Here is a 22,263-nt window from a genome sequence, read left to right as displayed (position 1 = left end):
GCGAAATCCGCCCAATTTTAGTTAGATTAAACACTTTATTTATATTAAACCACTCGTTATTTATTACTTTGTCAATATATGGCGAATTATAAGAAATAAAACATTTTTTTCAATCCAATATCCTGTTTTTGGTGTTTTTTTCAGAGAGTTGGAACGAATTAATTTGTTTCCCATTCATTTCAATGGGAAACGTTACCTCGAGTTACGAGAAACTTGTCATACGAGCTCAGTCCCGGAACGGATTAAGATCGTATGTCGAGGTACCACTGTACTAAGAAACCCTCATTTAACAGTTCTCTAACAGCTTTTATACTCATCTGGTCTGTGCATGTACGGAAAAAAAAGTTATAGGTATCGGACATGTCAAGTTTAGCAAAGCAGAGGGGAAATGAAGGCACAGATTTGAAGTGCAACACACGCACACGCAAACACTCGAGTATATAAGGGTTTGGATGACTGTACGAGATATTTCAAACTAAATACTGCAACATAAAGTTGCTCAGCGCCATTGTAAGTTTTTTGGAGTGGCTGTAGATTCATTCATATGCTTACATTGTAAACAGCGGTGTAAGAAATGGAATGAAAACATACAATGGCAAATGCTGGTTTGACTGTACAAAAGGATCTGTAATGGAAATGCAACTAAAGAAATATTGTAAATTAAAAGTGATTGACAATAAAAAGAATTAAATTTAAATAAAAGTCTGTATTCCGAAAACAATATATTAAAGATATATATTAAATATGTTCCAGTGAAGTCAGCGGCAAGAGTCTCACAACAATGACACTAAGAATTAAATGGCTTGAAAAACATGATACTTATTAGAGCATAGCAGTTTGGTGAATAAAATCCGCCATAAAAATCAATTGCAGCTATTAAATGAAAGTCACTCATAATAGTCAGTATTCCAATTTGGATATATAAAGATCAAAATTTTTGTGCACACCTACACAGCCTCAAGAGAGAACCGGAGTGACAAAATACATTCTAATTTCACACTACAAACTTTTGAGTTTTATGCTCGCGTGCTGCAGACTGACTGGGAGCCAGCAGATCTATACTAAGATCCTGCATGCATGATGGAAAAAAATTGTGGCCACTTCACTAGGAAAACTACTAGGATTCTTAAGCATCTGACAGTCCCTGGTGAAGAAGATTGGCTACTCACCTGGCCTGACTTAGTATATCCCAGCAGGATTACAAAGTAAAAAATGTATAACGTATTTTCCGGACTATAACTTAAGTTTTTTTTCTTATAAGTTTACCGGGGGTGCAAAATATACTCCAGTGTGATTTACATGTGTGAAATTCTTCACCCATTATTATATCATCAAACATGTTATTTTTACACTGAACCACAAGAGGGCACTTAAAGAAGTGGTGGACCCAAAGAATCGCTTGTGACTTATAAATTCAACAGAGAAGGGCTTACCAAAAGAAATAAAATCCCCCCAAAATGTGATTTTACTCCAGGGCAACTTACTTTTGTGCATTTTTTCTGAAAATTATACTTGGGTTCAATTTATAGTCCAAAAAATATGGTAGTTTGATTTTGAAATGCTTCTTTTTCGTGGCACTAGTCCCAACTTTTCTGGCACTTAAGATTAGGGCAACCTCTCAGTTTCGAGGCCAATGGGATGAGATCTTAAGTCTAAAGTGAAGTAATATACTTGAAGGGGAAGGAAGAAGTGAAAATAAGAATCTATCAAAATGTGCGTTGTTGACTGCTCTTTGACTACAATGGAAGCTAGCCCATAAATGCATTTCTTCTTCTGTTTAGATGTTTCTCCCTCCGTTGATGACATTGCCACCAGGGGGGGCGATGTGGATGGAGTCCAGAATGGGCCGCAAAATCTGGCCAAATGGTCTGGTGATAAAAGCAGAATTCATTGGTTCCTTCAATAGAATCCTTGCACAATTACGGAATAATGTCTTGAGTAGTTTTACTTCTGAATAGACTCAATACTTATTTGAACCTCATTCACATGGCGGAATTATGAAAGACGTGTTTTTGAAGCGAAAACCAAACTGAAAGATGACGTTTATATGCCTTACCGTAAAAGACACCTGTTTCAAAACTTGATATTGTATGCTTGCTTGAAACTACCAATAATTGTAACATACAGTTACAATGCATTAATTACTAATTAATGCTTCCATCACAAAATTCAGACCTTTTTGTTTGCTTTTACAAGCAAATTGGTTAGCTGACGGATCAAATGAAGTCTATTAAAAAAATGTCATAACTATCCACTATGCTAAGTGTTTTTTGTAAAAATATTTTAATGAAGTGCAACTTTGTAATGACAGAGTCATGTCAGAGTAACTTGATTGAAAGAACTAGGTTAAACTCACGTGGAAAGGATTTCAGACGGGAGGTCAGTAATGTAGGAAGGGATGGGCATGCCTGTTAGGAACTGAGCAACCTCATTGGTGAATGTGTTGCAATTGTGCTCAAACAGACGATACCTGTCACCTCTGAAAAACATGATGAAAGAATTATAAATGAATGGATATTACAAGTCAGTGCACTAGCAAACAAATTGACTTATTTTAACATATAACTCAATACTGTATCCTCAAGGACTAAAACAGCTAGATTAAATAAACTACCGTATTTTCACGACTATAAGGCGCACATAAAAGTCTTAAATTTTCTCCAAAATAGACAGTGCACTTTATAAATAGACCAATACTTAAATTGTTATCACTATAAAATCAAATAAATCAGTCGATAGGACAACTACGGCAAACAGCCTCCAACTCTACTATTTTCCCGTAGAAAAAGTATAGCGCAGTGACTGCTGGGATATATCGTTCTTTTGTCAATACACTCAATGGATTGTGGCCTGGCGATCGGCATCAACACAGCTTTACGAAGCATGGAAGACAGCCTTGGAATAGTTACGCTAGCTACTAGCTAGCTACTATTTGCGAATGGATTGTGGCCGCCTGGACGAACGTATAAAACTCAGCGTTTTTGATGACTCATTTGGACAATTGTTCAATTCGGACACAGAAAATGAGGACTTCGATGGATTTGTGGGCGATGATGACGTGAGTACATTGTAAAATGGCTAAATAAAGTACAACCGAACTCAGTTTTGCTTCCGTTGCCTTTTTAAAAACTCGTTTTTAGCGTGTGGGTGTAGCATGCATGTTTAAGCTGGTATGTTTTGCCATGCCTGGCTGCGTCTATAAAAACGGTGCGTCCTTTGTGTGTTTAAAATACAGAAATAGCACTCGTTACTGACACTGCGGCTACAATTACGATGCGCTGTATAGTTGTGAAAATACGGTACTTAGAGGTTGTGTAAAAATAAATATGATTGTATGAAGAGATTCACAGGACACCTGTAAGTGCTTTCTCCTAGGGACGAAAGATATTCCATGAAGATTTCCTCTGAGACTTCAGTCTCACCGAGCTCCACAACTGTGTCTGGTGGTCCCAGCATTGTCCCACCCTGAAAAACAAAGAACAGTGTAAACTTACCAAAATTGTAATGGACCAAAAACAATCTGATCGCTAATAGGGGAAATTTCATACTAACTATGTAGAGAAATGAAACGTAAAGATATCTTTGATATCTTAGTAGTTTTGAGATTTAGGACCGCCAAATATTAAGTTATCAAAAAATTAATAATAAATGAATTAATGTTGCTATTGGAACAAATCATGTTGTCTATATCATGAATTATACGTTTTGCTTGCTATTCTCAGTTGACTTGAATACAAGACTCTTGATATTAATTGGTTGTATGATTTAAGCGTATCCAGGTCGGTCCACCTGTGTGGAGTTTGCATGTTCTCCACGGGCCTGCGTGGCTTTTCTCCAGGTACTCTGGTTTCCTCCCACATTCCAAAGACATGTATGGTAGGCTGATTGGACACTCTAAATTGCCCCTAGGTATGGGTGTGAGTGTGAATGGTTGTCCGTCTGCTTGTGCCCTGCGGTCGTCTGGCCCAAAGTCAGCTGGGATAGGCTCCAGCACCCCCCGCAACCCTAGTGAGGATAAAGCGGTTTAGAAAAAGATTGAATAAACTTAAGTTAAGTTCTGGAACCAATTAATTTTGTAAGTAGAGGTAGCACTGTATAGGGAAAACGTACTTACAGGTGAGCAACTGGAGATTCCTTCTCCTCCAAAAAAGAACTCATCCCCATAAGCCACTATTGCTGTATGCCTTAAAAATAAAAACATGCACTGTAGTTATTAACTGACAGATGACAACATAATTTGTCAAATTCATTTAGACTGTGATGACTGGCTGTGATGGAACATGTTTTATTGAAATTGACGGCGTTGACGCCCTCATTGACTCATTTGAATGTGGTAAGTCTTCATCTAGAATGGACTGGAACAATTATGTATGGTTTTTAGTCAATACCGCCACAGGCAAGTTTTACATCATGTGTTATAAAAAGTTTATATCAGCTCAAAGGCTAACCACTGCAATAGCTGAGAAGCAAACTTGAAGTGACTAAGCATTTTCAGTAAGATGGAAAGAATTTGGTGTCCATACCATATCCCATCCAGTTGCTTTCCTGTTGAAAACAAAGAAAACGAGTTTGAAACGTAAACAAGATAGGGAAAAAAGCTGTCAGAAAATATAAAGCAAATACCAGTAGCATCAGTGCTTTGAATCCCCGTGAAATTTCACTAACGACGTCGCAGCGTGCATCGTATTTAACACATTATTTACTTACGTAATTCGACGTTGATGACGAAATATGACAAATAAACGATTTTTCATTATAGGACCCCGGTGTTATGATGCTGGTGAGGCCTGAGGCAACATCTCATTTGGTGGTCTGTACTCACCCAGCATGATAGGACTGAGGTTGCGTGCCATTCCCCTCGATAGATCGTAAATATATAACTGTACATTATATCTTGTGGAATTGTCCATAGTAATATTTTCGATGTTCCCTGTCTACGATAAAAATCAATCGAGTCACTCACAACTGACTGAGTGGGCGGGCCTTAAAAAATGATGTCATTCTTTATACCAATAACTTCCGTTATAGTTATCTTCAAAATAAAACAACGTCCTACTAAATACTCGAAAGATAACTTGGGAACTTAACATTTATTTTGAAAGAAACTGTACATGCTTTGTATGAAAAAAGACTTGACGATTTAAGTATACAAACTCCGACTACTTTTAAGCGCGCTTTAAACATTTCTGCGGTGAATAATTTGCTCATAGGACTGCTAATGTAGTATGTCGCAAATAAACGTTTTTTATTAGAATTTTTAACATTGAGTGTAAATTGTTTTATTCACTTTTGACTGAATTTTAGCTTGAAGTGGCACACGATTGTTGTAACGGTTTATGACCACTAAGTGACGCTGTCTGCTTATCATTTTAGGGTAATATTTTTCACAAAATGGGGGCGGTAATGGACGAATAAGGCCGAGTTTCCCCTTTAATATACAAAGAAGGAGACGCCGAGCCCAAACAGTGACAGCTGCACTAAAATAGCCTAGCGAAGGCTGAGCAGTGAGCAGCTGACATCACCCAGCAAAAATGGCTGCCACCGGAGTTCTTCCCTTTATAAGGGGGGTAGACCTGAGTGGGAACGACTTTAAAGTAAGAATTTGCCTGATTATTTTTATTACCTAACTGTTTGTAGAATTGGCTAATACGATCCAGCGGGACTGAACGCCAAACGGAATAAATACCTAAACACTAGCTTAGCTCCTCTGTACTAGCTGGGCGTTAGCCAGTTTTCAGATATTTAACATGACAGAGTACATTTAAAGCAATTTGGTAACATCGCGACGCAAATATGAAGAAAATTGGACAGGTATCTTACTAATCATGCCTTTGTTCAGAGTTGTTCTTACAGTGGATTACTCGATTCAGTTCGTTTCAAAGTTCAACAACTCATTCTCTAACAAATAAGAATAAACTCATCAAGATAACTTGGAACAACACTATTGATGATTTCAGTGAACGAATTTATGTCTTCATAGTTTGGCTATGACGACATCTAGCCTTTATACGTATAATATACGCATTTATGAAATCCACTTTAAATATATAATATACGCATTTATTAAGTCCACTTTAAATATAAAATATACGCATTTATTAAGTCCACTTTAAATATATAATATACGCATTTATTAAGTCCACTTTAAATATTTTTATTATGTTTGCCGTAATACCATGAAGTATTATGACCACGTACATCCATATATGCTTATTAGTGTTGTGACAATATATCAATATGGTGATATATGGCAATACTTTGTATCCTTACAGGTTATCGATATGCTCCTGCCAAGAGTTAGATATATGTATCTTTAAAAACACGTCACTATTTAGTAAAATAAGCAAAATGTTGCTGCAAAAAAAATTCCACTAAAATAAAGTATCTAAAGTAATTGTTTGCCTTTGACACCGATGTGCACGCCAATGGCACTCATATATTATCATTCCATCTCAACTCATTTTCTGAACTGCTTTATTGCTAGGGTTGTGGGGGGTGCTGGAGCCCATCCCAGCTGACTTCGGGCCAGTGGTGGGGAACACCCTGAATTAGTGGCCAGCCAATCACCAGGGCACAAGGAGACAAACAACCATTCACGTTCACACTCATACCTAAGGGCAATTTAGAATGTCCAATCAGCCTAGCATGCATGTCTTTGGAATGTGGGAGGAAACCAGAGTACCTGGAGAAAACCCACGCAGGCCCGGGGAGAACATGCAAACTCCACACAGGTGGACGGACCTGGATTTGAACCCGGGTCCACCACTGTGGGGCCGACGCGCTACCCACTCATCCGCCGGGCCGCCCTATTATCATACCAAGCTTGTAAAAAAAAAAATGGTGTTGCTGAATTTATTTATAGAAATGTTAGACTGAAATATTCTTAGTCTGTGAGGAAGTGAACAGCGATTGTCCCTGACAGTGCAAAGAAATAAATATGCTTTATCATTGCACTTAGAAATAGCCTATTATTATATCATATTTATTTCCCAAACCATTCATTCATTTTCCAAACTGTTTATCCTCACAAGAGTCGTGGGGTGCTGGAGCATATCCTAGCTAACTTTGGGCACCAGGCGGGAAACACCCTGAATTGGTGGCCAACCACTCGCAGGGCACAAGAAAACGGATGTCCATTCACATTCGCACTCAAATTTAGGGACAATTTAGAGCGTTCAAACAGCCTATTACGCATGTTTTGGGGATGTGGGAGGTAACCTCAACCCCAGAACTGTGATGCCAACGCGTTAACCACTCGCCCACCGGGCTTCCTAAACCATGTATCTATAATTGTTGGATGACCAGCTTGTGAGATAAGAGTTATCATCTTATCAGGAGGTACCAAAAGGTTCCCATGCCTAGTGCACATAGCTGCCTTGTCCTTAAAATTCAGAATCACAGAAGCCTAAATCTTGTCGTTTCCATTCTTTGTCATTATTTTTGTGTCATGGTCTAATAAATGTGTTAAGCACAGGACACATTATGCGTTGTTGGTTTTAACATTAGCTTAAGATGATTATTTTTACTAGATTTTTTTAAAAATGTATTTATTTAGAACAGGTACTTTTATATTTTGTAGATTGGGTTAAATACAATGCTTTTACTGTCATTACACAAGTATAATGAGATTTAAAGGTTCACCACGTAGTGCACTAATAACAATAAGCAAACAGACAAATAAATAAGTAATAATAAATAGATAAATTATTATGTATCACTTATTTATTGATTATTTATGATATCCATCCTATTTTTAAGTATTTGGTGCATATTGTCAAATAATTTTAAGTAAACAAAGAATGTTTAAATACGTGTCACAGCCTTCAATCTGTGTCACAGCCTTCGTCAGTGTCACAGCCCTGCTACATCTTTGTCTTAGAGAATTTGTATGTCCTTTGTCATAGAGAATTTGTATGTCACGCAATCTTGCCCTAATTAAACAGTTGATGCAGAAGGAGAGTCGTCGGAGATTGGAGAACGGAAGCAGTCGAAGATTGACCTGAGTCTTACGCAGAGTAACTCTGTCTGTTCTCCCTCCGTGCTCTCCTGCAGAAGCGTCAAAATCTCACTCATCTGTCTTGGCGTGCTTACTTGTGTTCGACCTTGTGAATGTTCACCGTGGACCGGACGCATATATCATCAAATATCCACTATACCTTACAGGGAGGATATTTTCCTGAGCATGTCAAATGCATGAGCAGTCTGCGATGGCTCAAATTGAACAGGACAGGACTGTGTTACCTCCCAGAGGAGTTGTCCTCTCTGCAGAAGCTGGTAAGAAAGAATTACATTGAGCACACACTTGTTTGGAAATAACACTAGGACCTAGAGTCTAGGTGAACAGGAAAAGATTGCATCACTAGGCCTATGTAGAAATGTAATTGAGTAATCTCTTTCTGTTTAAATGCACTGTATCTCTGATAGGATTAGTTTGGCCAAAGCAATTAGTTGGTTTTCACAGTGAGAAGTCGCTTTTGTTGAGTAGGTAAATAAATAAACGTACTTATTCAGTGCAGTCTTGTATTTTCATTGTTTTAATTTATTTTGTTGTTGAGTTTTGTGTTTTTACTCCTTTTTTTCCACAGGAACATCTTTCTGTGAGCCACAATAGCTTGACCACATTACATGGAGAGCTCTCTAGCTTGCCCAACCTGAGGGTAAATAAACGTGCACAATCTAACTTACAGTGGGAAGTCAGAGATCAAAACTAATTTGTTGCAGCAAACTAAAAATGCCTTTGTCATTGTAATATATTCTAGAATGTACACGTTTCCTTATTAAAACTATTTTTCACCCCACAGTGGATGAGTAGCATTTATTTTCCTTTCATACCTTGTGTAGTTGTGTTAACGACTGTAGAATGTTTTCCAATTAAAACTAGTAAACAAGTTGAAACAGTGGTTAACAACAGTAGATTAAACTGCAATTTACTTGATAAAAGCTTTGAGGCAAAAAGATTGTTTTTCCTTTCCCACATTGTCTGTTCACATAATTTCTGAATTCAGCTGAGTGGCCTCTACATTCTATTCATCTTCTACTAAAAATGTTACAACTTTTCCATTAGCAGTTCCATGTCATCAGACTCTTCCCGCCATTCTGGGGAACTCTATGTCACACAAAATCACAATGAGCCAAAGAATGCAAAGTTCTATAAGTTATGTTACAATATCAGTGACCTCATGCATTGTGTAGTTTGACCTCTTGTGCAGCTGGTAGGATGGGAATCTCCTTGTCATTGTATGTAATAAGAAAAAAAATGTTTTGCCTTGTACAGGCTGTTGTTGCCCGTGGAAACAACCTAAAAAACTCAGGAGTTCCAGATGACATCTTTCAGCTTGATGACCTCTCTGTGCTGGTATACATACAATTTTCTACTTTTGTGCACAGCCAAATGTAACTGAACTTGCGTATTACTTGCGCACACCTTGGATTGACCCTCGCACATACCAACAAGCTGCAATAATGTTTTAAGGCTCCACATATACCGTATTTTCTCGCATATAAGCCGTATCTGTAACTAAAAAACGATGACTTAATCAAGGGTACAGCTTATGTGCACAAGGCTTACAGTGGTGGTATACTCTTTTTCACCAATAGATGTCGGCAAATTAACATTTACTATTTGTTGGTTATTTTCTGTTTTGCAGTAAGAAAACAACCATTACTTGATGAATTAGTATTAAAAAAAAAACAGTTTTATACTATTTCAATCGGTAATTTACTGGATGAATTGCTAAGTTATGATATTGACCCTAATACTCTGCTTTTGATTTATACAGTATCTCAGAAATACCACGTGTGATGATTTTTCTCAAGATTTTCCCTTCAAAGTAACACATATGTACTCCCTATTAAAATCACGAAGGTGAAAATTGTGAATCGGGGCAGCTTGTACGCGAGAAATTGTAAAATTCAACAATTTTTAAGGCAGTTTTAAGGGTGCGGCTTATATGCAAGAAAATACGGTACTTTATTTTTAAACTTTTAGTCCTATCACTAATTCATTTCCTTAACTCATAGGACCTGAGTTACAATCAGCTGACAGAGGTCCCCGTTGACCTGGAAAACAGCCGCAATATGCTGGTGCTCAACCTGAGTCACAATGGCATCGACTCAATCCCCAACCAGCTGTTCATTAATCTGACAGACCTGCTGTATCTGGACCTTAGTGACAACAAACTAGACAGCCTGCCACCCCAGATGAGACGCCTCGTTCATTTGCAGACGCTCATTCTAAACAACAACCCGCTGATGCATGCACAGTTGCGGTAAAAAGGCTAGAATTCTGTTGTTAAGTTTTTTGATTTTTTTAATGCAAAGGAATGACAAGCCGATCATAAATATTTTCATGAATGAGACACTTAAGTGCTCAGAATTTGTTCAAATTAGAAAGTTAACAGTCAGCCTTTGGCATTTTGTTGATGTGTTTTTTGTTTTTTTTATTTTTCTTATACATCTGTGGAAGCAGACAGCTGCCAGCCATGGTGGCATTACAAACTCTTCACCTGAGGAACACCCAAAGAACACAGAGCAATATGCCCACAACCCTAGAGGGTCTGGTGAATTTAGCAGGTGACACATTTTTCCCTGCTGTATGTTTTCATCAATGGCCAGTCATTTGTGATTCTGATGTCAACTCTGGCTTTTCTCATAGATGTCGACCTGTCTTGTAATGACCTGACTCGGGTGCCAGAGTGCCTCTATTCACTGGGAAGTTTGAAAAGACTCAACTTGAGTAGTAATCAGATATCGGAACTGTCGCTCTGTATCGACCAGTGGACCCAACTCGAAACACTCAACCTTAGCCGCAACATCCTCACCTCATTGCCTGTAAGGATTTTTGTTTGTTTGGTTGTTTATATACTTTTTTTAATGATATATTTTTCCATTTAGTCTGCCATTTGTAAGCTGGCCAAATTGAAAAAGCTGTACATGAACTCCAACAAGCTGGACTTTGATGGTGTTCCGCCTGGCATGGGTAAATTATCCAATCTTACAGAGTTCATGGCAGCAAACAACAACCTGGAACTGATTCCTGAGGGACTTTGTAGGTGAGTATAGGAGATTAAACATTTTGGTTACACTGCACGCATGAGTATCAAACATGCAACAAGGTGATTTTTGGTTTTTCTGTGTAGATGTGGCATGCTGAAGAAACTTGTGCTGAATAAAAACCGTCTTGTGACACTGCCAGAAGCCATCCATTTCCTTACTGACTTAGAGGTACCACAAAGCCCACTAGAAGACTATTGAGACTAGTGCCGTCATTTACACTTTCTGATTGAATTTAAAGAACCTATATTATGGTTTCACCATAATATATTATTTAACCTGAATATATGGTATTGTCGACTGATGGTCCTGTACTTTTTTGTTTGGGCCTTCATCCCCAAAACAAGTTAAAATGAGCAGTTATGTATTATAACTTTTCCACATTCCAAGGACAGTATGCCAAACTGCAGCAATATAAAGCCCTCAGGCGTGGCTTCAGTAGCGTGTCCCCAAAATGTAATGCGGGTCATGTGACCCTATGTTTGAGAGATAGATTCATTTAATTTACAATAGACATTGGAGACTTCCAACAAAGTTATCCTTGTGGCAGGTGCTATACTTATCATACGGCAAAAAAAGCATGGAAACTTTCACATAGCGAGCTTGGATAATGGAAAACTATTTTAACTTGGTTCAAAAATGTATAATATGTGCTTTAATTATTGCATTAAATGTCACATCCTTGCAAATTATTTAAATTTCACAATCAGCATGTATATACAGTTGTACCTCTGATTACGACATCAATTGGTTCCAGAACTTTTTTTGTAAGTTGAAAATATAATAATTAGAGCTGTAGTTTAAATGTAAATGAGCGCCCAAAAGAGTGTAGTGAAATTGTCAAGCAAGAAGCAATGCGACAATTTCAAAATAAAATAACGGATACAAGAAATGTATTGACATTTTCGTATCTTGTGGCACTCATTTGCATCTCAAAATGTTTCATAACCTGAAAATTTCATACCATGGGGCATTCATAAGTAGAGGTATGACTATATATATATTCATATCCATCTTTTTAGGTCCTGGATGTACGGGAGAACCCCAACCTGGTGATGCCTCCAAAACCGGTTGACAGGGGAGCCGAGTGGTACAATATCGACTTCTCCTTGCAGAACCAGTTGCGACTGGCTGGAGCCTCGCCTGCCACTGTCGCGGCTGCCGGAGAGGGTGGGTGCATGTGTCAATGTGTTTTATTTGTTCACTAATGTGACTACTTGATTCTGAAAACTACAATCTGAAAAAAAAATCTAATTATTTGACAACTCAAATTTAGTTTCTCTTATTGTATGTCTTCAGGGGCGAGCTCTAAAGATCCCCTGGCAAGAAAGATGAGGCTCAGGAGGAGGAAGGATTGTTCCCAAGACGATCAGGCCACTAAACAGGTCTTGAAGGGCATGAGTGATGTCGCACAAGAAAAAAAGAACCTGGAGGTGAGGGAATCATTTGTTAATTTGTCCCTCCCAGTCAAAATGTATTCGATATCTAGCCCTGTCAATGGAGCTGTGAAATAATTTTTCACAGCCAATCCTCATAGTTAATACAAATTGGGCATCTATCCTTGTCAATGACAGGAAATATGTTAATCAGAATTAAAATAAAATAAAGTGTGATTCTGTTTTAATTAATGTTAAGTTTATAAAAAAAAAATTAGTAACATTTTTTTAAATCCGTTGGATGCCCGATACAGGAAGCATAAAATCTTATGCTTCCAAATATTGCAATTTACCTATAATATATGATGTCTATTCCCTTCTTTTGCATATTTTTTTCGTAAAAACGATCGTTTTTACAAAAAACGTATTTTAAAAAAAATGTATAAAATTTCGTACACTTTGAAGTGATCAAAAAACATGAAATATGGGGAAAACGTATAAGTTGATAGGAATGGTGTCACATTGGCTTCACCTCAATCCCAAATATTAATATTGTGGGGTAGGGGACTTCACTTGGATACCAGCTCGCTATGAGGTTAGGATTTTTTTAAATTACCAAAAATATTCACTGGGACAATAAAGCACTGACATGAAATGAGAAGTGTGTTTCAGTTTAGTAAAGAATGATTACTTTTCACCTTTTGATTCAGGAAAATGGCGATTTGAAATACGCAGATTTAAAGGTTCGACGTTGGGATCAGAGTCTAGAAAAGCCTCATTTAGACTACTCCGAGTTCTTTATGGATGATGCGGGGCAGGTAATGTTCTTGGTCAAACCAGCTAAATATTATTGCCCTCATTTGGTGTCCCAAATGCACAGTAAGCATGTCCCCACCTCACTCTAGGTTCCAGGCGTCAGCGTGTGGCAAATTGAAAACTTTGTTCCCATGCCAGTGGACGAAACGTTCCAGGGGAAATTTTACGAGGCAGACTGCTATATTGTCCTCAAGGTAACCCGCCATCAGTTATGTACATCTAGCAGTACAGAGTAATAGTAGTCAGTGTATGGTCCAGCCGAAGCATAAATTACCCTCTTGCTCTCTTGACTGTAGACATTTTTAGATGACAATGGAGCACTGACCTGGCAGATATACTACTGGATTGGCCAGGCAGCCACCCTAGATAAGAAAGCCGGCTCTGCCATCCATGCTGTCAACCTTAGGAATTTCCTTGGTGCCGAGTGCAGGACAATAAGGGAAGAGATGGGAGACGAGAGCGAGGAGTTTAGTGAAGTATGTCAAATGGACTTTTTCGTGCATGATGCACCTTCCTCTTGCAACTTTAAACAAGTTATCGCCTCATCCTCAGGTGTTCAACAATGAGATATCATACATTGAGGGAGGCACTGCCAGTGGATTTTACACTGTGGAGGACACACACCATTCTGTTAGGTAGTCTATTCTAATTGTTCATCTATTTGTAATCCTATTTCTGTAGTTGTCTTTGAACTACAAATGTTTGTGTGTTATCAGGCTATACAGAGTTTACGGCAAGAAAAACATCCGACTAGAGTCTGTACCGGCGAAGTCTTCCTCACTTGATCCACGGTGACTCGCCTTTTTCTATTATTTATTTGCACTCTACTCACAATTTAAGTAGTTGTCAATTTCCATAGGACTGTTGTATTACTGGTAATTTATAAGTGTAGTGATTTTTTTCTTCTCTATGTTCGGCAGCTTTGTGTTCCTATTGGACATTGGAATGGAAATCTTTGTCTGGAGAGGTGGCAATGCTACGCTGAGTGGCACCACAAAGGCCAGGTCAGGGGATAATGATGGTATTACGTATTTATCGGTGACAATTTATTCAGCCAACCTATTTGCCCCCATCTATTCTTCAAGTCCAGGAGTTAATTGCGAGTTTAAATTAGTCTTGAAAAGGAAATAAATCCTCAGTAGTCGGTTCAATCTTTATTCCGTTCAGGTTATTTGCAGAGAAGATTAATAAGAATGAACGCAAGGGGAAGGCAGAAATCACAACTCTGCGGCAGAACCAGGAGCCTCCGAATTTCTGGGAACAGCTGGGAGGACAACCTGAGGAGATCAAGAAGCACGTACCAGATGACTTCTCACCCATCAGACCCAAACTCTACAAGGTATAAAGTGGATTTGTGGCACAAATCAAGCCCCTTATTTAAATTACTAACAAGTGAGTGCATTGTTCGTGTTGTCACGTAGGTGGGTTTGGGTCTTGGCTATCTGGAGCTTCCTCAGATAAACTACAAACTTTCTGTGGAGCACAAAGACCACAAGATCCAACTGGACACGCTACCAGAGCTAAGACTGGTATGTCATTTCTTTTTAGATCAGCTAGAACGGGTTTACAGTTAATCCCAGATAATGTGCACAAAGTCAAAAAGTATATTTCGGAAGTATTATACACTAACGCCCATTTTCCTTGTGACCTACTTCCAATCCACCCAACTCTCATCAACTTCTACATTCTCCTCCTCCCTCAGCTGCAGTCACTGCTGGACACCAAGTGCGTGTACATCCTAGATTGTTGGTCTGATGTGTTCATCTGGATCGGGAGGAAATCTCCCCGACTCGTCCGAGCCGCCGCCTTAAAACTGGGTCAGGAGATATGCTCCATGCTGCACCGGCCAAAACACGCATGTGTCACCCGAAACTTGGAAGGCACTGAATGCCAGGTAACGCATTTGAATATCGTAACATTGACTTGACCAACTGACCTTTAAACTCATTTGCAGCCATTGACGTCGTTAGAGCTCAAAACCATTTGGGCTGAGAAGGGCGATAGCCCCATATGGCCAAGAAAGATGAGCATTCACAATAGTAGTGCTGTATGAGCATTGCTATACTCTTTTTCACCAGTGGATGTCGGCAAATTAACATTTATTATTTGTTGGTTATTTTTTGTTTTGCAGTAAGAAAACAACCTTTACTAGATGAATTATTGTAAAACGTTTTTTTAATGCTAATTCATCTAGTAATGGTTGTTTTCTTACTGCAAAACAGAAAATAACCAACAAATAGTAAATGTTAATTTGTCGACATCCACTAGTGAAAAAGAGTATAGCAACGCTGTAAGTCTTGTGCGCACCCTTGATTCCGTTATCATTTTTTTGTTACAAATACAGCTTATATGCGAGAAAATACGGTAAATGACTTGGACTTTTAACATTTTTTCCTTTCCTCTCTGACAGGTGTTTAAGTCAAAGTTCAAGAACTGGGACGACGTGCTGAAGGTGGACTACACCAGAGCTGCAGAGACAGTGCAGCAGAACGATAACCTGCAGGGCAAGGTGACCGATAAGAGATGACGATGCACATTTATCTTAGTGTAGATGTTCGCTTTGGTTGACGAGTTGTTGGTCTGTCCTGTCAGGTGAAGAAAGACACGGAGCAGAAAGACCAAATGAAAGCCGACCTCACGGCGCTCTTCCTTCCAAGGCAGCCGGCTATGCCTCTCACCGAGGTCTTACACACTCACTGCTTGTTTGCAAAAAGACAGCCTCAAATGAGTGAATTGTCCTTGGTATGTGCAGGCAGAACAGCTGATGGAGGAGTGGAACGAGGACTTGGATGGAATGGAGGGATTTGTACTGGAGGGCAAAAAGTTTGCTCGTCTTCCCGAGGAGGAATTTGGTCACTTTTATACGCAGGATTGCTACGTCTTCCTCTGCAGGTATTGCCTTAACGCCTAATTGGCACATAAGAGGTGTTAACTGTATTGCTGCATTCAGATCTCGTGGTTTTTTTTGACTGATGGGGTCCCATAGAAAGTCAGTGTAATCACGCATGGAGGGACAAGTGCTGATGCTAGTGAATTTTCGCACAGCAGAAAAGAGGGCCGAGTTGATATTTCAGCGACGAAGCAGCCAATCAAATATGTTTACTAATTCGTGTGACTGCAATTGCCGGAACCTTCCTTAACATCCAGTCAATAAAAGTAGGACTACGAGAATTAGAAATCAATCCGAGTGGGTTTTATACCTATGCCGATTATCAGTATACAGTGGTACCTCGAGATACGAGCTTAATGTGTTGCGGGACTGAGCTCGTCTGTCGATATTCTCGTAACTCGAACGAATGTTTCCCATAGAAATGAACTAAAAACAAATTAATTTATTCCAACCGTCTGAAAAAACACCCAAGACAGGATATTGGATTGGAAAAACATTTTATTTTTTTTAATTCGCCATCTATTAACAAAGTAACAAATAACTAGTGTTTTAATAGTACTAAAATTATACGGCCCAGAAAGAACATGCAAGGTCGATATGAACACAAAACGGCATTTGGCGACGGGCATAGCGCATCTGGTCTCAACGCAGCAAATAACCATCTCCCTACGCTTTGCTTTGTCAGATATTGGGTGCCTGTGGAATACGAAGACGACGACGAGGCAAAGAAAGATGGTGAAGACAAAGGAAAAGAGGATGAGGTGGACAAGCAGCCGGAAGAAGACTTCCAGTGCGTGGTGTATTTCTGGCAGGGCCGACAAGCCTCCAACATGGGCTGGCTCACCTTCACCTTTTCCCTGCAGAAGAAGTTTGAAAGCCTCTTTCCGGGGAAACTGAAGGTAACGTCTGCATGCTACAGAAGAAAGATGGCGATTAATCATCTCGTGTCTCCTCCTTCAGGTGGTGCGCATGACCCAGCAGCAGGAGAACATCAAGTTCTTGTCTCATTTCAAGAGGAAGTTCATCATCCACAAAGGGAAGAGAAAGCAGAAAATTGACTCGGCTCAGCCTTCTCTGTACCACATCCGCACCAACGGGAGTGCGCTTTGCACCAGGTAGCCTTCATTTTAACATGGAAAAGATTTTGGATTCCGACTGAAACGTGGCGTCTTTCCTTCAGAACCATCCAGATCGGAACGGACTCGAGCAATCTCAACTCTGAGTTCTGCTTCATTCTCAAAGTGGGTTTTGTCTCATCCGTGCGTGAGACACGGAGCGCAGACAATAACCGAGCGTCCTCATTTGCAGGTGCCCTTTGAGAGCACTGACAACCAGGGTATAGTTTACACTTGGGTGGGCCGAGCCGCAGACCCTGACGAGGCCAAGCTGGCCGAGGACATCATGAACAGCATGTTTGACGACACTTACAGCAAGCAGGTAGTACAACGGCAATATTGGAGAATTATGCTGGCAAAGTGCGCGGTAATGTTTAACTTAAAACCAATCGACAGGCTGATGTTTTGTCGCCACTAGGGTGTTGATTTTTAATTCATTGGCTGCCAGTGACGGCACTAGAAGTCCAATCCTTTATCACTGGGAGGGATGGTAGCAATCGAACGATTACAGGCAGTAAATCATGGTTACTTCAGGGTTCTCAATTTATGAAAATTGGTTAAAGAGAAACAAGAAGTGCATATCGTGTTTCCTTGAAACTCACAACGTCCATTTCCTGTTCTAGGTCATCAACGAGGGCGAGGAACCAGAAAACTTCTTCTGGGTCGGCATCGGTGCTCAGAATGAGTACGACGAGGATGCAGATTACATGAAATATGCTCGTCTCTTCAGGCAAGTTGATGCCATAGTCACGTTACACAAGATGACCAGTTTCTCTGCGACCACATTTTTCTTTTCTTTTCAGGTGTTCCAACGAGAAAGGGTATTTCTCCGTTTCTGAGAAGTGCTCCGATTTTTGCCAGGACGACTTGGCTGATGACGACATCATGTTGCTAGATAACGGCAAAGAGGTAGGAATCGGTTAAAGGTCGTGGTTATCAGATCAAGTTTGACCCCGCTAAATGGTCACCACCAGGTGTACATGTGGGTCGGTACTCAGACGAGCCAGGTGGAGATCAAACTGAGTCTCAAAGCTTGTCAGGTCAGTAAGAAAGTCAACTTTTGTCCTAACAAATAGTCTTTATTTTTTTTCATCCATTCCCGCTCTTTTGCAGGTATACATCCAGCACATGCGCTCCAAAGAAACGCAGCACCCCAGAAAACTGCGTTTGGTGCGCAAAGGGAACGAACCGCACTGCTTCACGCGTTGCTTTCATGCCTGGGGGGATTTCAAAACTTCCCCAGCGTAGACTTTCACTCGCATCCAGCTCCCAACTGCCTCCACTGTAAGGTCTCCCGTATGGAAGTGAATCTTTGCCACCAGGGAGAAGCAATCCATGTTGTTGGGTCTGTAAAACAGCTTCATGAACAGGCACAGAAAGAGTTAGACCAATTTAAAGGAAATAGGTTTATTACCAGACTGCAGGAGTGAGACAATCCGCTTCTCCTCTCTCCTCCACCACCAGATCTTTCCCCCACATTGGCAAGTGGAAGGGTCTGCCTCAAATGGTGTGCATCCCTGTGCTGTTGGAATGATTCTCATGTATGTTTCTACCAGGTTTAGGCATTCTGGCCATGGTTTTCCTGTGTCTTACATGGTTTTTCTGAGTCTGAGTTTTCCTGTTGCATATGGCTTTTGCGACTGCCATGGCGTCAGCTTTCTTGGATGGGCATATCTCAACCCACATGGTCAATGATCACCAGACAGTACTTGTATGTGCCACTTTGGTTCAGTTCGATGAAATCCATGTTCAGAACCTTGAAGGGATATGTCCCTGTTTGCCTTGTTCCGTGCTTGGGTCGTTCATTGTCTTGAGAGTTGTGTCTACAGCAGGTGAGACAGTTTCTGCAAAAAATATTTTTTTCTTTTTTTTAAGTAGATTTGGAGACCTCTGGGATTATACTATCCCTCCTGTTGAGACATGGCTCCTCCCATGGCTCAATTACTTCAAACAATGATCGTGGGACGCATGGCCTGTTTGCATAGAGGCCGTTCTTGTGTTGACTGGCTCCTTCTGTTTCCCATTGTAGTTTCTCTTTCTGGTCGTTTATTTTAACCCTTTGTAAGAAGGTTTAGTCTCAATTGAAACACTTTCACCTGTCTCCTCAAATGTTTCAACTGAGAGAACCTTCCTACAGTGCAAAAGGTGGATCCACATCCCACTCTCGGCTATTTTCATGTCTGCTGGTTGGTCAGCAACACTTGGTATGGACGTTCCCACTTTGGGTCGTGCTAGTGCTTCTTCTTTACAGTGGTACCTCGACATACGCTCTTAATCCGTTCCGGGACTGAGTTCGTATGTCGAGCTTCTTGTAACTCGAGCGAACGTTTCCCATTGAAATGAACTAAAAACAAATTAATTCGTTCCAACCCTCTGAAAAAACACCAAAAACAGGATATTGGATTGGAAAAACATTTTTATTTGTTCTAATTCGCCATATATTGATAAAGTAATAAATAACGAGTGGTTTAATAGAACTAAAATGTGTTTAATATAACTAAAATTGGGCGGATTTCGCAGAGGTTACAGAGAGGGACAGAAAGAAAGGGGAGTGGGGGGGGTTATCTTTCCACGATAACGCACTCGTAACGGAACAAACAAATTTAAATTAACTTGGATTAATATATACAGACACTCAAACGTACGTTTAATGTAACTTTACACAAAACTGAATTCTAATTTTGTTTTAATCTTTTTTTACCTTTGTAACGGGTTGACAACACCCGCACGTTCACCCGGAGTCTTCAAAACGAACGCATCAAGAGTTGTTTGTTTTTGCCTTCCCTTCAAAATATTTTGAAAATGACACGCACAAATGTCATCACAATACGATAACACGCGACCACTTGCCAGCTTGTCAAGGTGCCTCTTTTCTACAAAATCCGAAAACTCTTGCCACTTCGTTGTAACTTTCCTGGGTGATAATCGAGGCAAATGTCATGATAAATTCCACCGCGGCTTTCGAATTGGAACTACCTTTTATCCACAATAAAATAAGGCTCTCCATCTCGTCATGAATGTCACTGCGCCGGTGGGAAATTATAGTCAGTCCTTTGGAAGGCCTCTTCTCCTTAATTGTGTCCTTCTGCTTAAGGATGGTGGATATGGTTGACGTATATTCCTCTCGTATTGCCGAGCAAGCTCGGTGACACGTACACCACTCTATTTTTCAATTATTTCGCGCTTAATGTTGATTGTCAACGGTTGCCTTTTCTTTGCAAAACTCTGCCGATCTATTGTTGTCTTTTTATGTAGTCAGCCAGATTAGCCTCATCATCCAGTTCCAATCGTGCAGTGAATAATGGCGATTTGTATGGTCTACCAAATAAGATTGGTTTGTCATCTTATCTTACACATGTCCACCTCATTTTCATTCAATGATTACAACATGCTGTGACCAACATTTGATGTACTATCAGTCATCATACTCACTGATGACGTCTTAGCAATGCTTTTTTCTCGTGGCAGGATGACACCAGTAACCTTAAGTCTGTCACATGAGCTGAAAAGTGAGTATAACCCATATAACCTAACTTGATTGCCTGGGTGTCTAATGAAATGAGACTGGCATCGATTGCTTCTCCTGTATGTTGCAAATGAATTTTATGTAACTGAATTGTTTTATGGCTGGATTTTTCTAAAAATCAGTCTCAAATTCAAACTCTGGTGGCAGAGATTTCCATCCTTAGTCCCAATCCTTTTCCTCTTCAGCTCTTTAAAACTGAGTCCCAAACTCACCCATACGATAAACAGGGCTAGCAGATCTATTAAGTAAATTTAAAGGAGCAATATGTAAGACTGGTAGCCAAAAAATATCATTTCTGCAACCAGGATAATATATTGACACGCGTAACATCCCCCATTGGGTTGCCAAATATTCATCCTGTATTTGAGAAATTTCACTGTCACAGTAGCAAGGGGGTGAGAATACAGACACAGACACACTTTTATAATCATCTTTTAAAATGGGAAAATGTCGGTTTTAACTATTGAGAACTGCGCAAGAAGTATTTAAAGTGTTTTTAATTTTTAGGGCCAGTTAATGAATAATTAAAGTGCAATTCTTACATAATGCTCCTTTTAAGTAAAAAAAAAGAAAAAAACTTTTAGCCAGATAACCGTGCCTGCTTATGTTTGGCCTCAGAAGCTTTTTGAATTTGGGAAACCTGCTGAGAATGTTTGGATGCTGTAATAGCTCAGTGCCATTTTGCACAGCTCATCGGAAGCACATTATTTTTTCATTGAAGATTTTAAACAGACTGTCCTCGCTCTTCTGTGGAATGTTTATTTTTTACATACTTGATATCACATATCGAACACTGAACAACAGTGACGGCGCGCCTCCCCAATTGCTTTATTTAGCCAGCATGACCTGACGCGTGATTATTCAGAACAGGGGTCCCCAAACCAGTCCTCGAGGGTCGCTATGGTTCCTGGTTTTTGTTTGAACCAATCCAGCTCAGGCCATTTTACCAATCTGCTAACACAAGCAGCACCTGACCTGGTGGTAACACTTTGGTGAAAGTGTGTCATCTTGTTTGAATGTTTGTATGAAATCCCACAAGCCTTTGTGGCGTGGTTTGGAGACCCCTGATTTAAAACCTCGTCTCATCACTCGGACTGAAGTTGCTTTTGCGGCACTTGCAAGCCATTGCCACCACGTAAGGTTTTACGGGTTTAAAATCTACATGTCAGATACTTCATGGGAAATCATATCTCTAAATAAACATCTATTTTTTCTTTATTTTCTCAACTGTTAACAGACATTGATCAAGTGGTTGTCTTTCCTTCTGGGTAAGGTGTGAGTCCCACACGCAAAAATGTGCACATCCTCTTGATGCCATCTGCAGATGCTTTATTTATGTATTTTATATGATTAAAAATCTCACAACAAATCTCTTGTCAATTTGTGCTTAAGTAGAAGTAGTGATGGTATGCTTAAAAACTAAATGAACTAAAATGAAGTAATTCCCCCCACATCACCACCACCACCAACGCACTCCCTCCACCACCA

At 39.8% G+C, this 22,263-nt stretch overlaps 2 protein-coding genes across 2 annotated transcripts; one reads left to right on the top strand and one right to left on the bottom strand.

Annotated features, from left to right (window-relative positions):
• Positions 1–274: 274 nt before the first annotated feature.
• Positions 275–4,986, bottom strand: desi1a (desumoylating isopeptidase 1a). The gene is made up of 6 exons (XM_077620056.1): positions 4,823–4,986; positions 4,524–4,545; positions 4,115–4,184; positions 3,356–3,465; positions 2,357–2,479; positions 275–1,868 (listed from the first exon to the last, which is right to left on the bottom strand). The coding sequence occupies exons 1-6, from the start codon at positions 4,908–4,910 to the stop codon at positions 1,778–1,780; spliced, it is 504 nt and encodes a 167-aa protein (XP_077476182.1). The 5' UTR covers positions 4,911–4,986; the 3' UTR covers positions 275–1,777.
• A 400-nt stretch (positions 4,987–5,386) lies between these two features.
• flii (FLII actin remodeling protein) lies at positions 5,387–19,122 on the top strand. Its single transcript, XM_077619782.1, has 31 exons — positions 5,387–5,594; positions 8,164–8,274; positions 8,586–8,657; positions 9,275–9,355; positions 10,021–10,268; positions 10,469–10,572; positions 10,655–10,830; positions 10,894–11,051; positions 11,139–11,223; positions 12,075–12,222; positions 12,352–12,485; positions 13,139–13,246; positions 13,334–13,438; positions 13,541–13,720; positions 13,797–13,879; positions 13,961–14,035; positions 14,165–14,248; positions 14,412–14,583; positions 14,666–14,773; positions 14,947–15,138; positions 15,655–15,753; positions 15,837–15,926; positions 15,997–16,136; positions 16,820–17,033; positions 17,095–17,249; positions 17,315–17,375; positions 17,443–17,571; positions 17,873–17,979; positions 18,053–18,158; positions 18,224–18,289; positions 18,363–19,122. Exons 1-31 carry the CDS (start codon positions 5,532–5,534, stop codon positions 18,495–18,497), a joined length of 3,789 nt encoding a protein of 1,262 aa, XP_077475908.1. The 5' UTR covers positions 5,387–5,531; the 3' UTR covers positions 18,498–19,122.
• Positions 19,123–22,263: the final 3,141 nt, after the last annotated feature.

The sequence above is a fragment of the Stigmatopora argus genome, chromosome 14 (genome assembly GCF_051989625.1).
Source record: "Stigmatopora argus isolate UIUO_Sarg chromosome 14, RoL_Sarg_1.0, whole genome shotgun sequence".
Classification (NCBI taxonomy): domain Eukaryota; kingdom Metazoa; phylum Chordata; class Actinopteri; order Syngnathiformes; family Syngnathidae; genus Stigmatopora; species Stigmatopora argus.
Note: the sequence above shows the minus strand (reverse complement) of the source record. Positions and strands in the feature narration are given on the sequence as shown.

What these genes read in the sequence shown, in the direction of transcription:
- desi1a (XM_077620056.1), bottom strand. Translation starts at nt 4,910, where the DNA reads ATGGACAATTCCACAAGATATAATGTACAGTTATATATTTACGATCTA. An exon ending in CCTCAGTCCTATCATGCTGG is followed by an intron (nt 4,546 to 4,822) that starts GTGAGTACAGAC and finishes TGTTTTCAACAG; the next exon opens with GAAAGCAACTGGATGGGATA. An exon ending in AAGCAACTGGATGGGATATG is followed by an intron (nt 4,185 to 4,523) that starts GTATGGACACCA and finishes TTTATTTTTAAG; the next exon opens with GCATACAGCAATAGTGGCTT.
- flii (XM_077619782.1), top strand. Translation starts at nt 5,532, where the DNA reads ATGGCTGCCACCGGAGTTCTTCCCTTTATAAGGGGGGTAGACCTGAGT. An exon ending in TGTCCTCTCTGCAGAAGCTG is followed by an intron (nt 8,275 to 8,585) that starts GTAAGAAAGAAT and finishes TTTTTTCCACAG; the next exon opens with GAACATCTTTCTGTGAGCCA. An exon ending in TTGATGACCTCTCTGTGCTG is followed by an intron (nt 9,356 to 10,020) that starts GTATACATACAA and finishes CTTAACTCATAG; the next exon opens with GACCTGAGTTACAATCAGCT.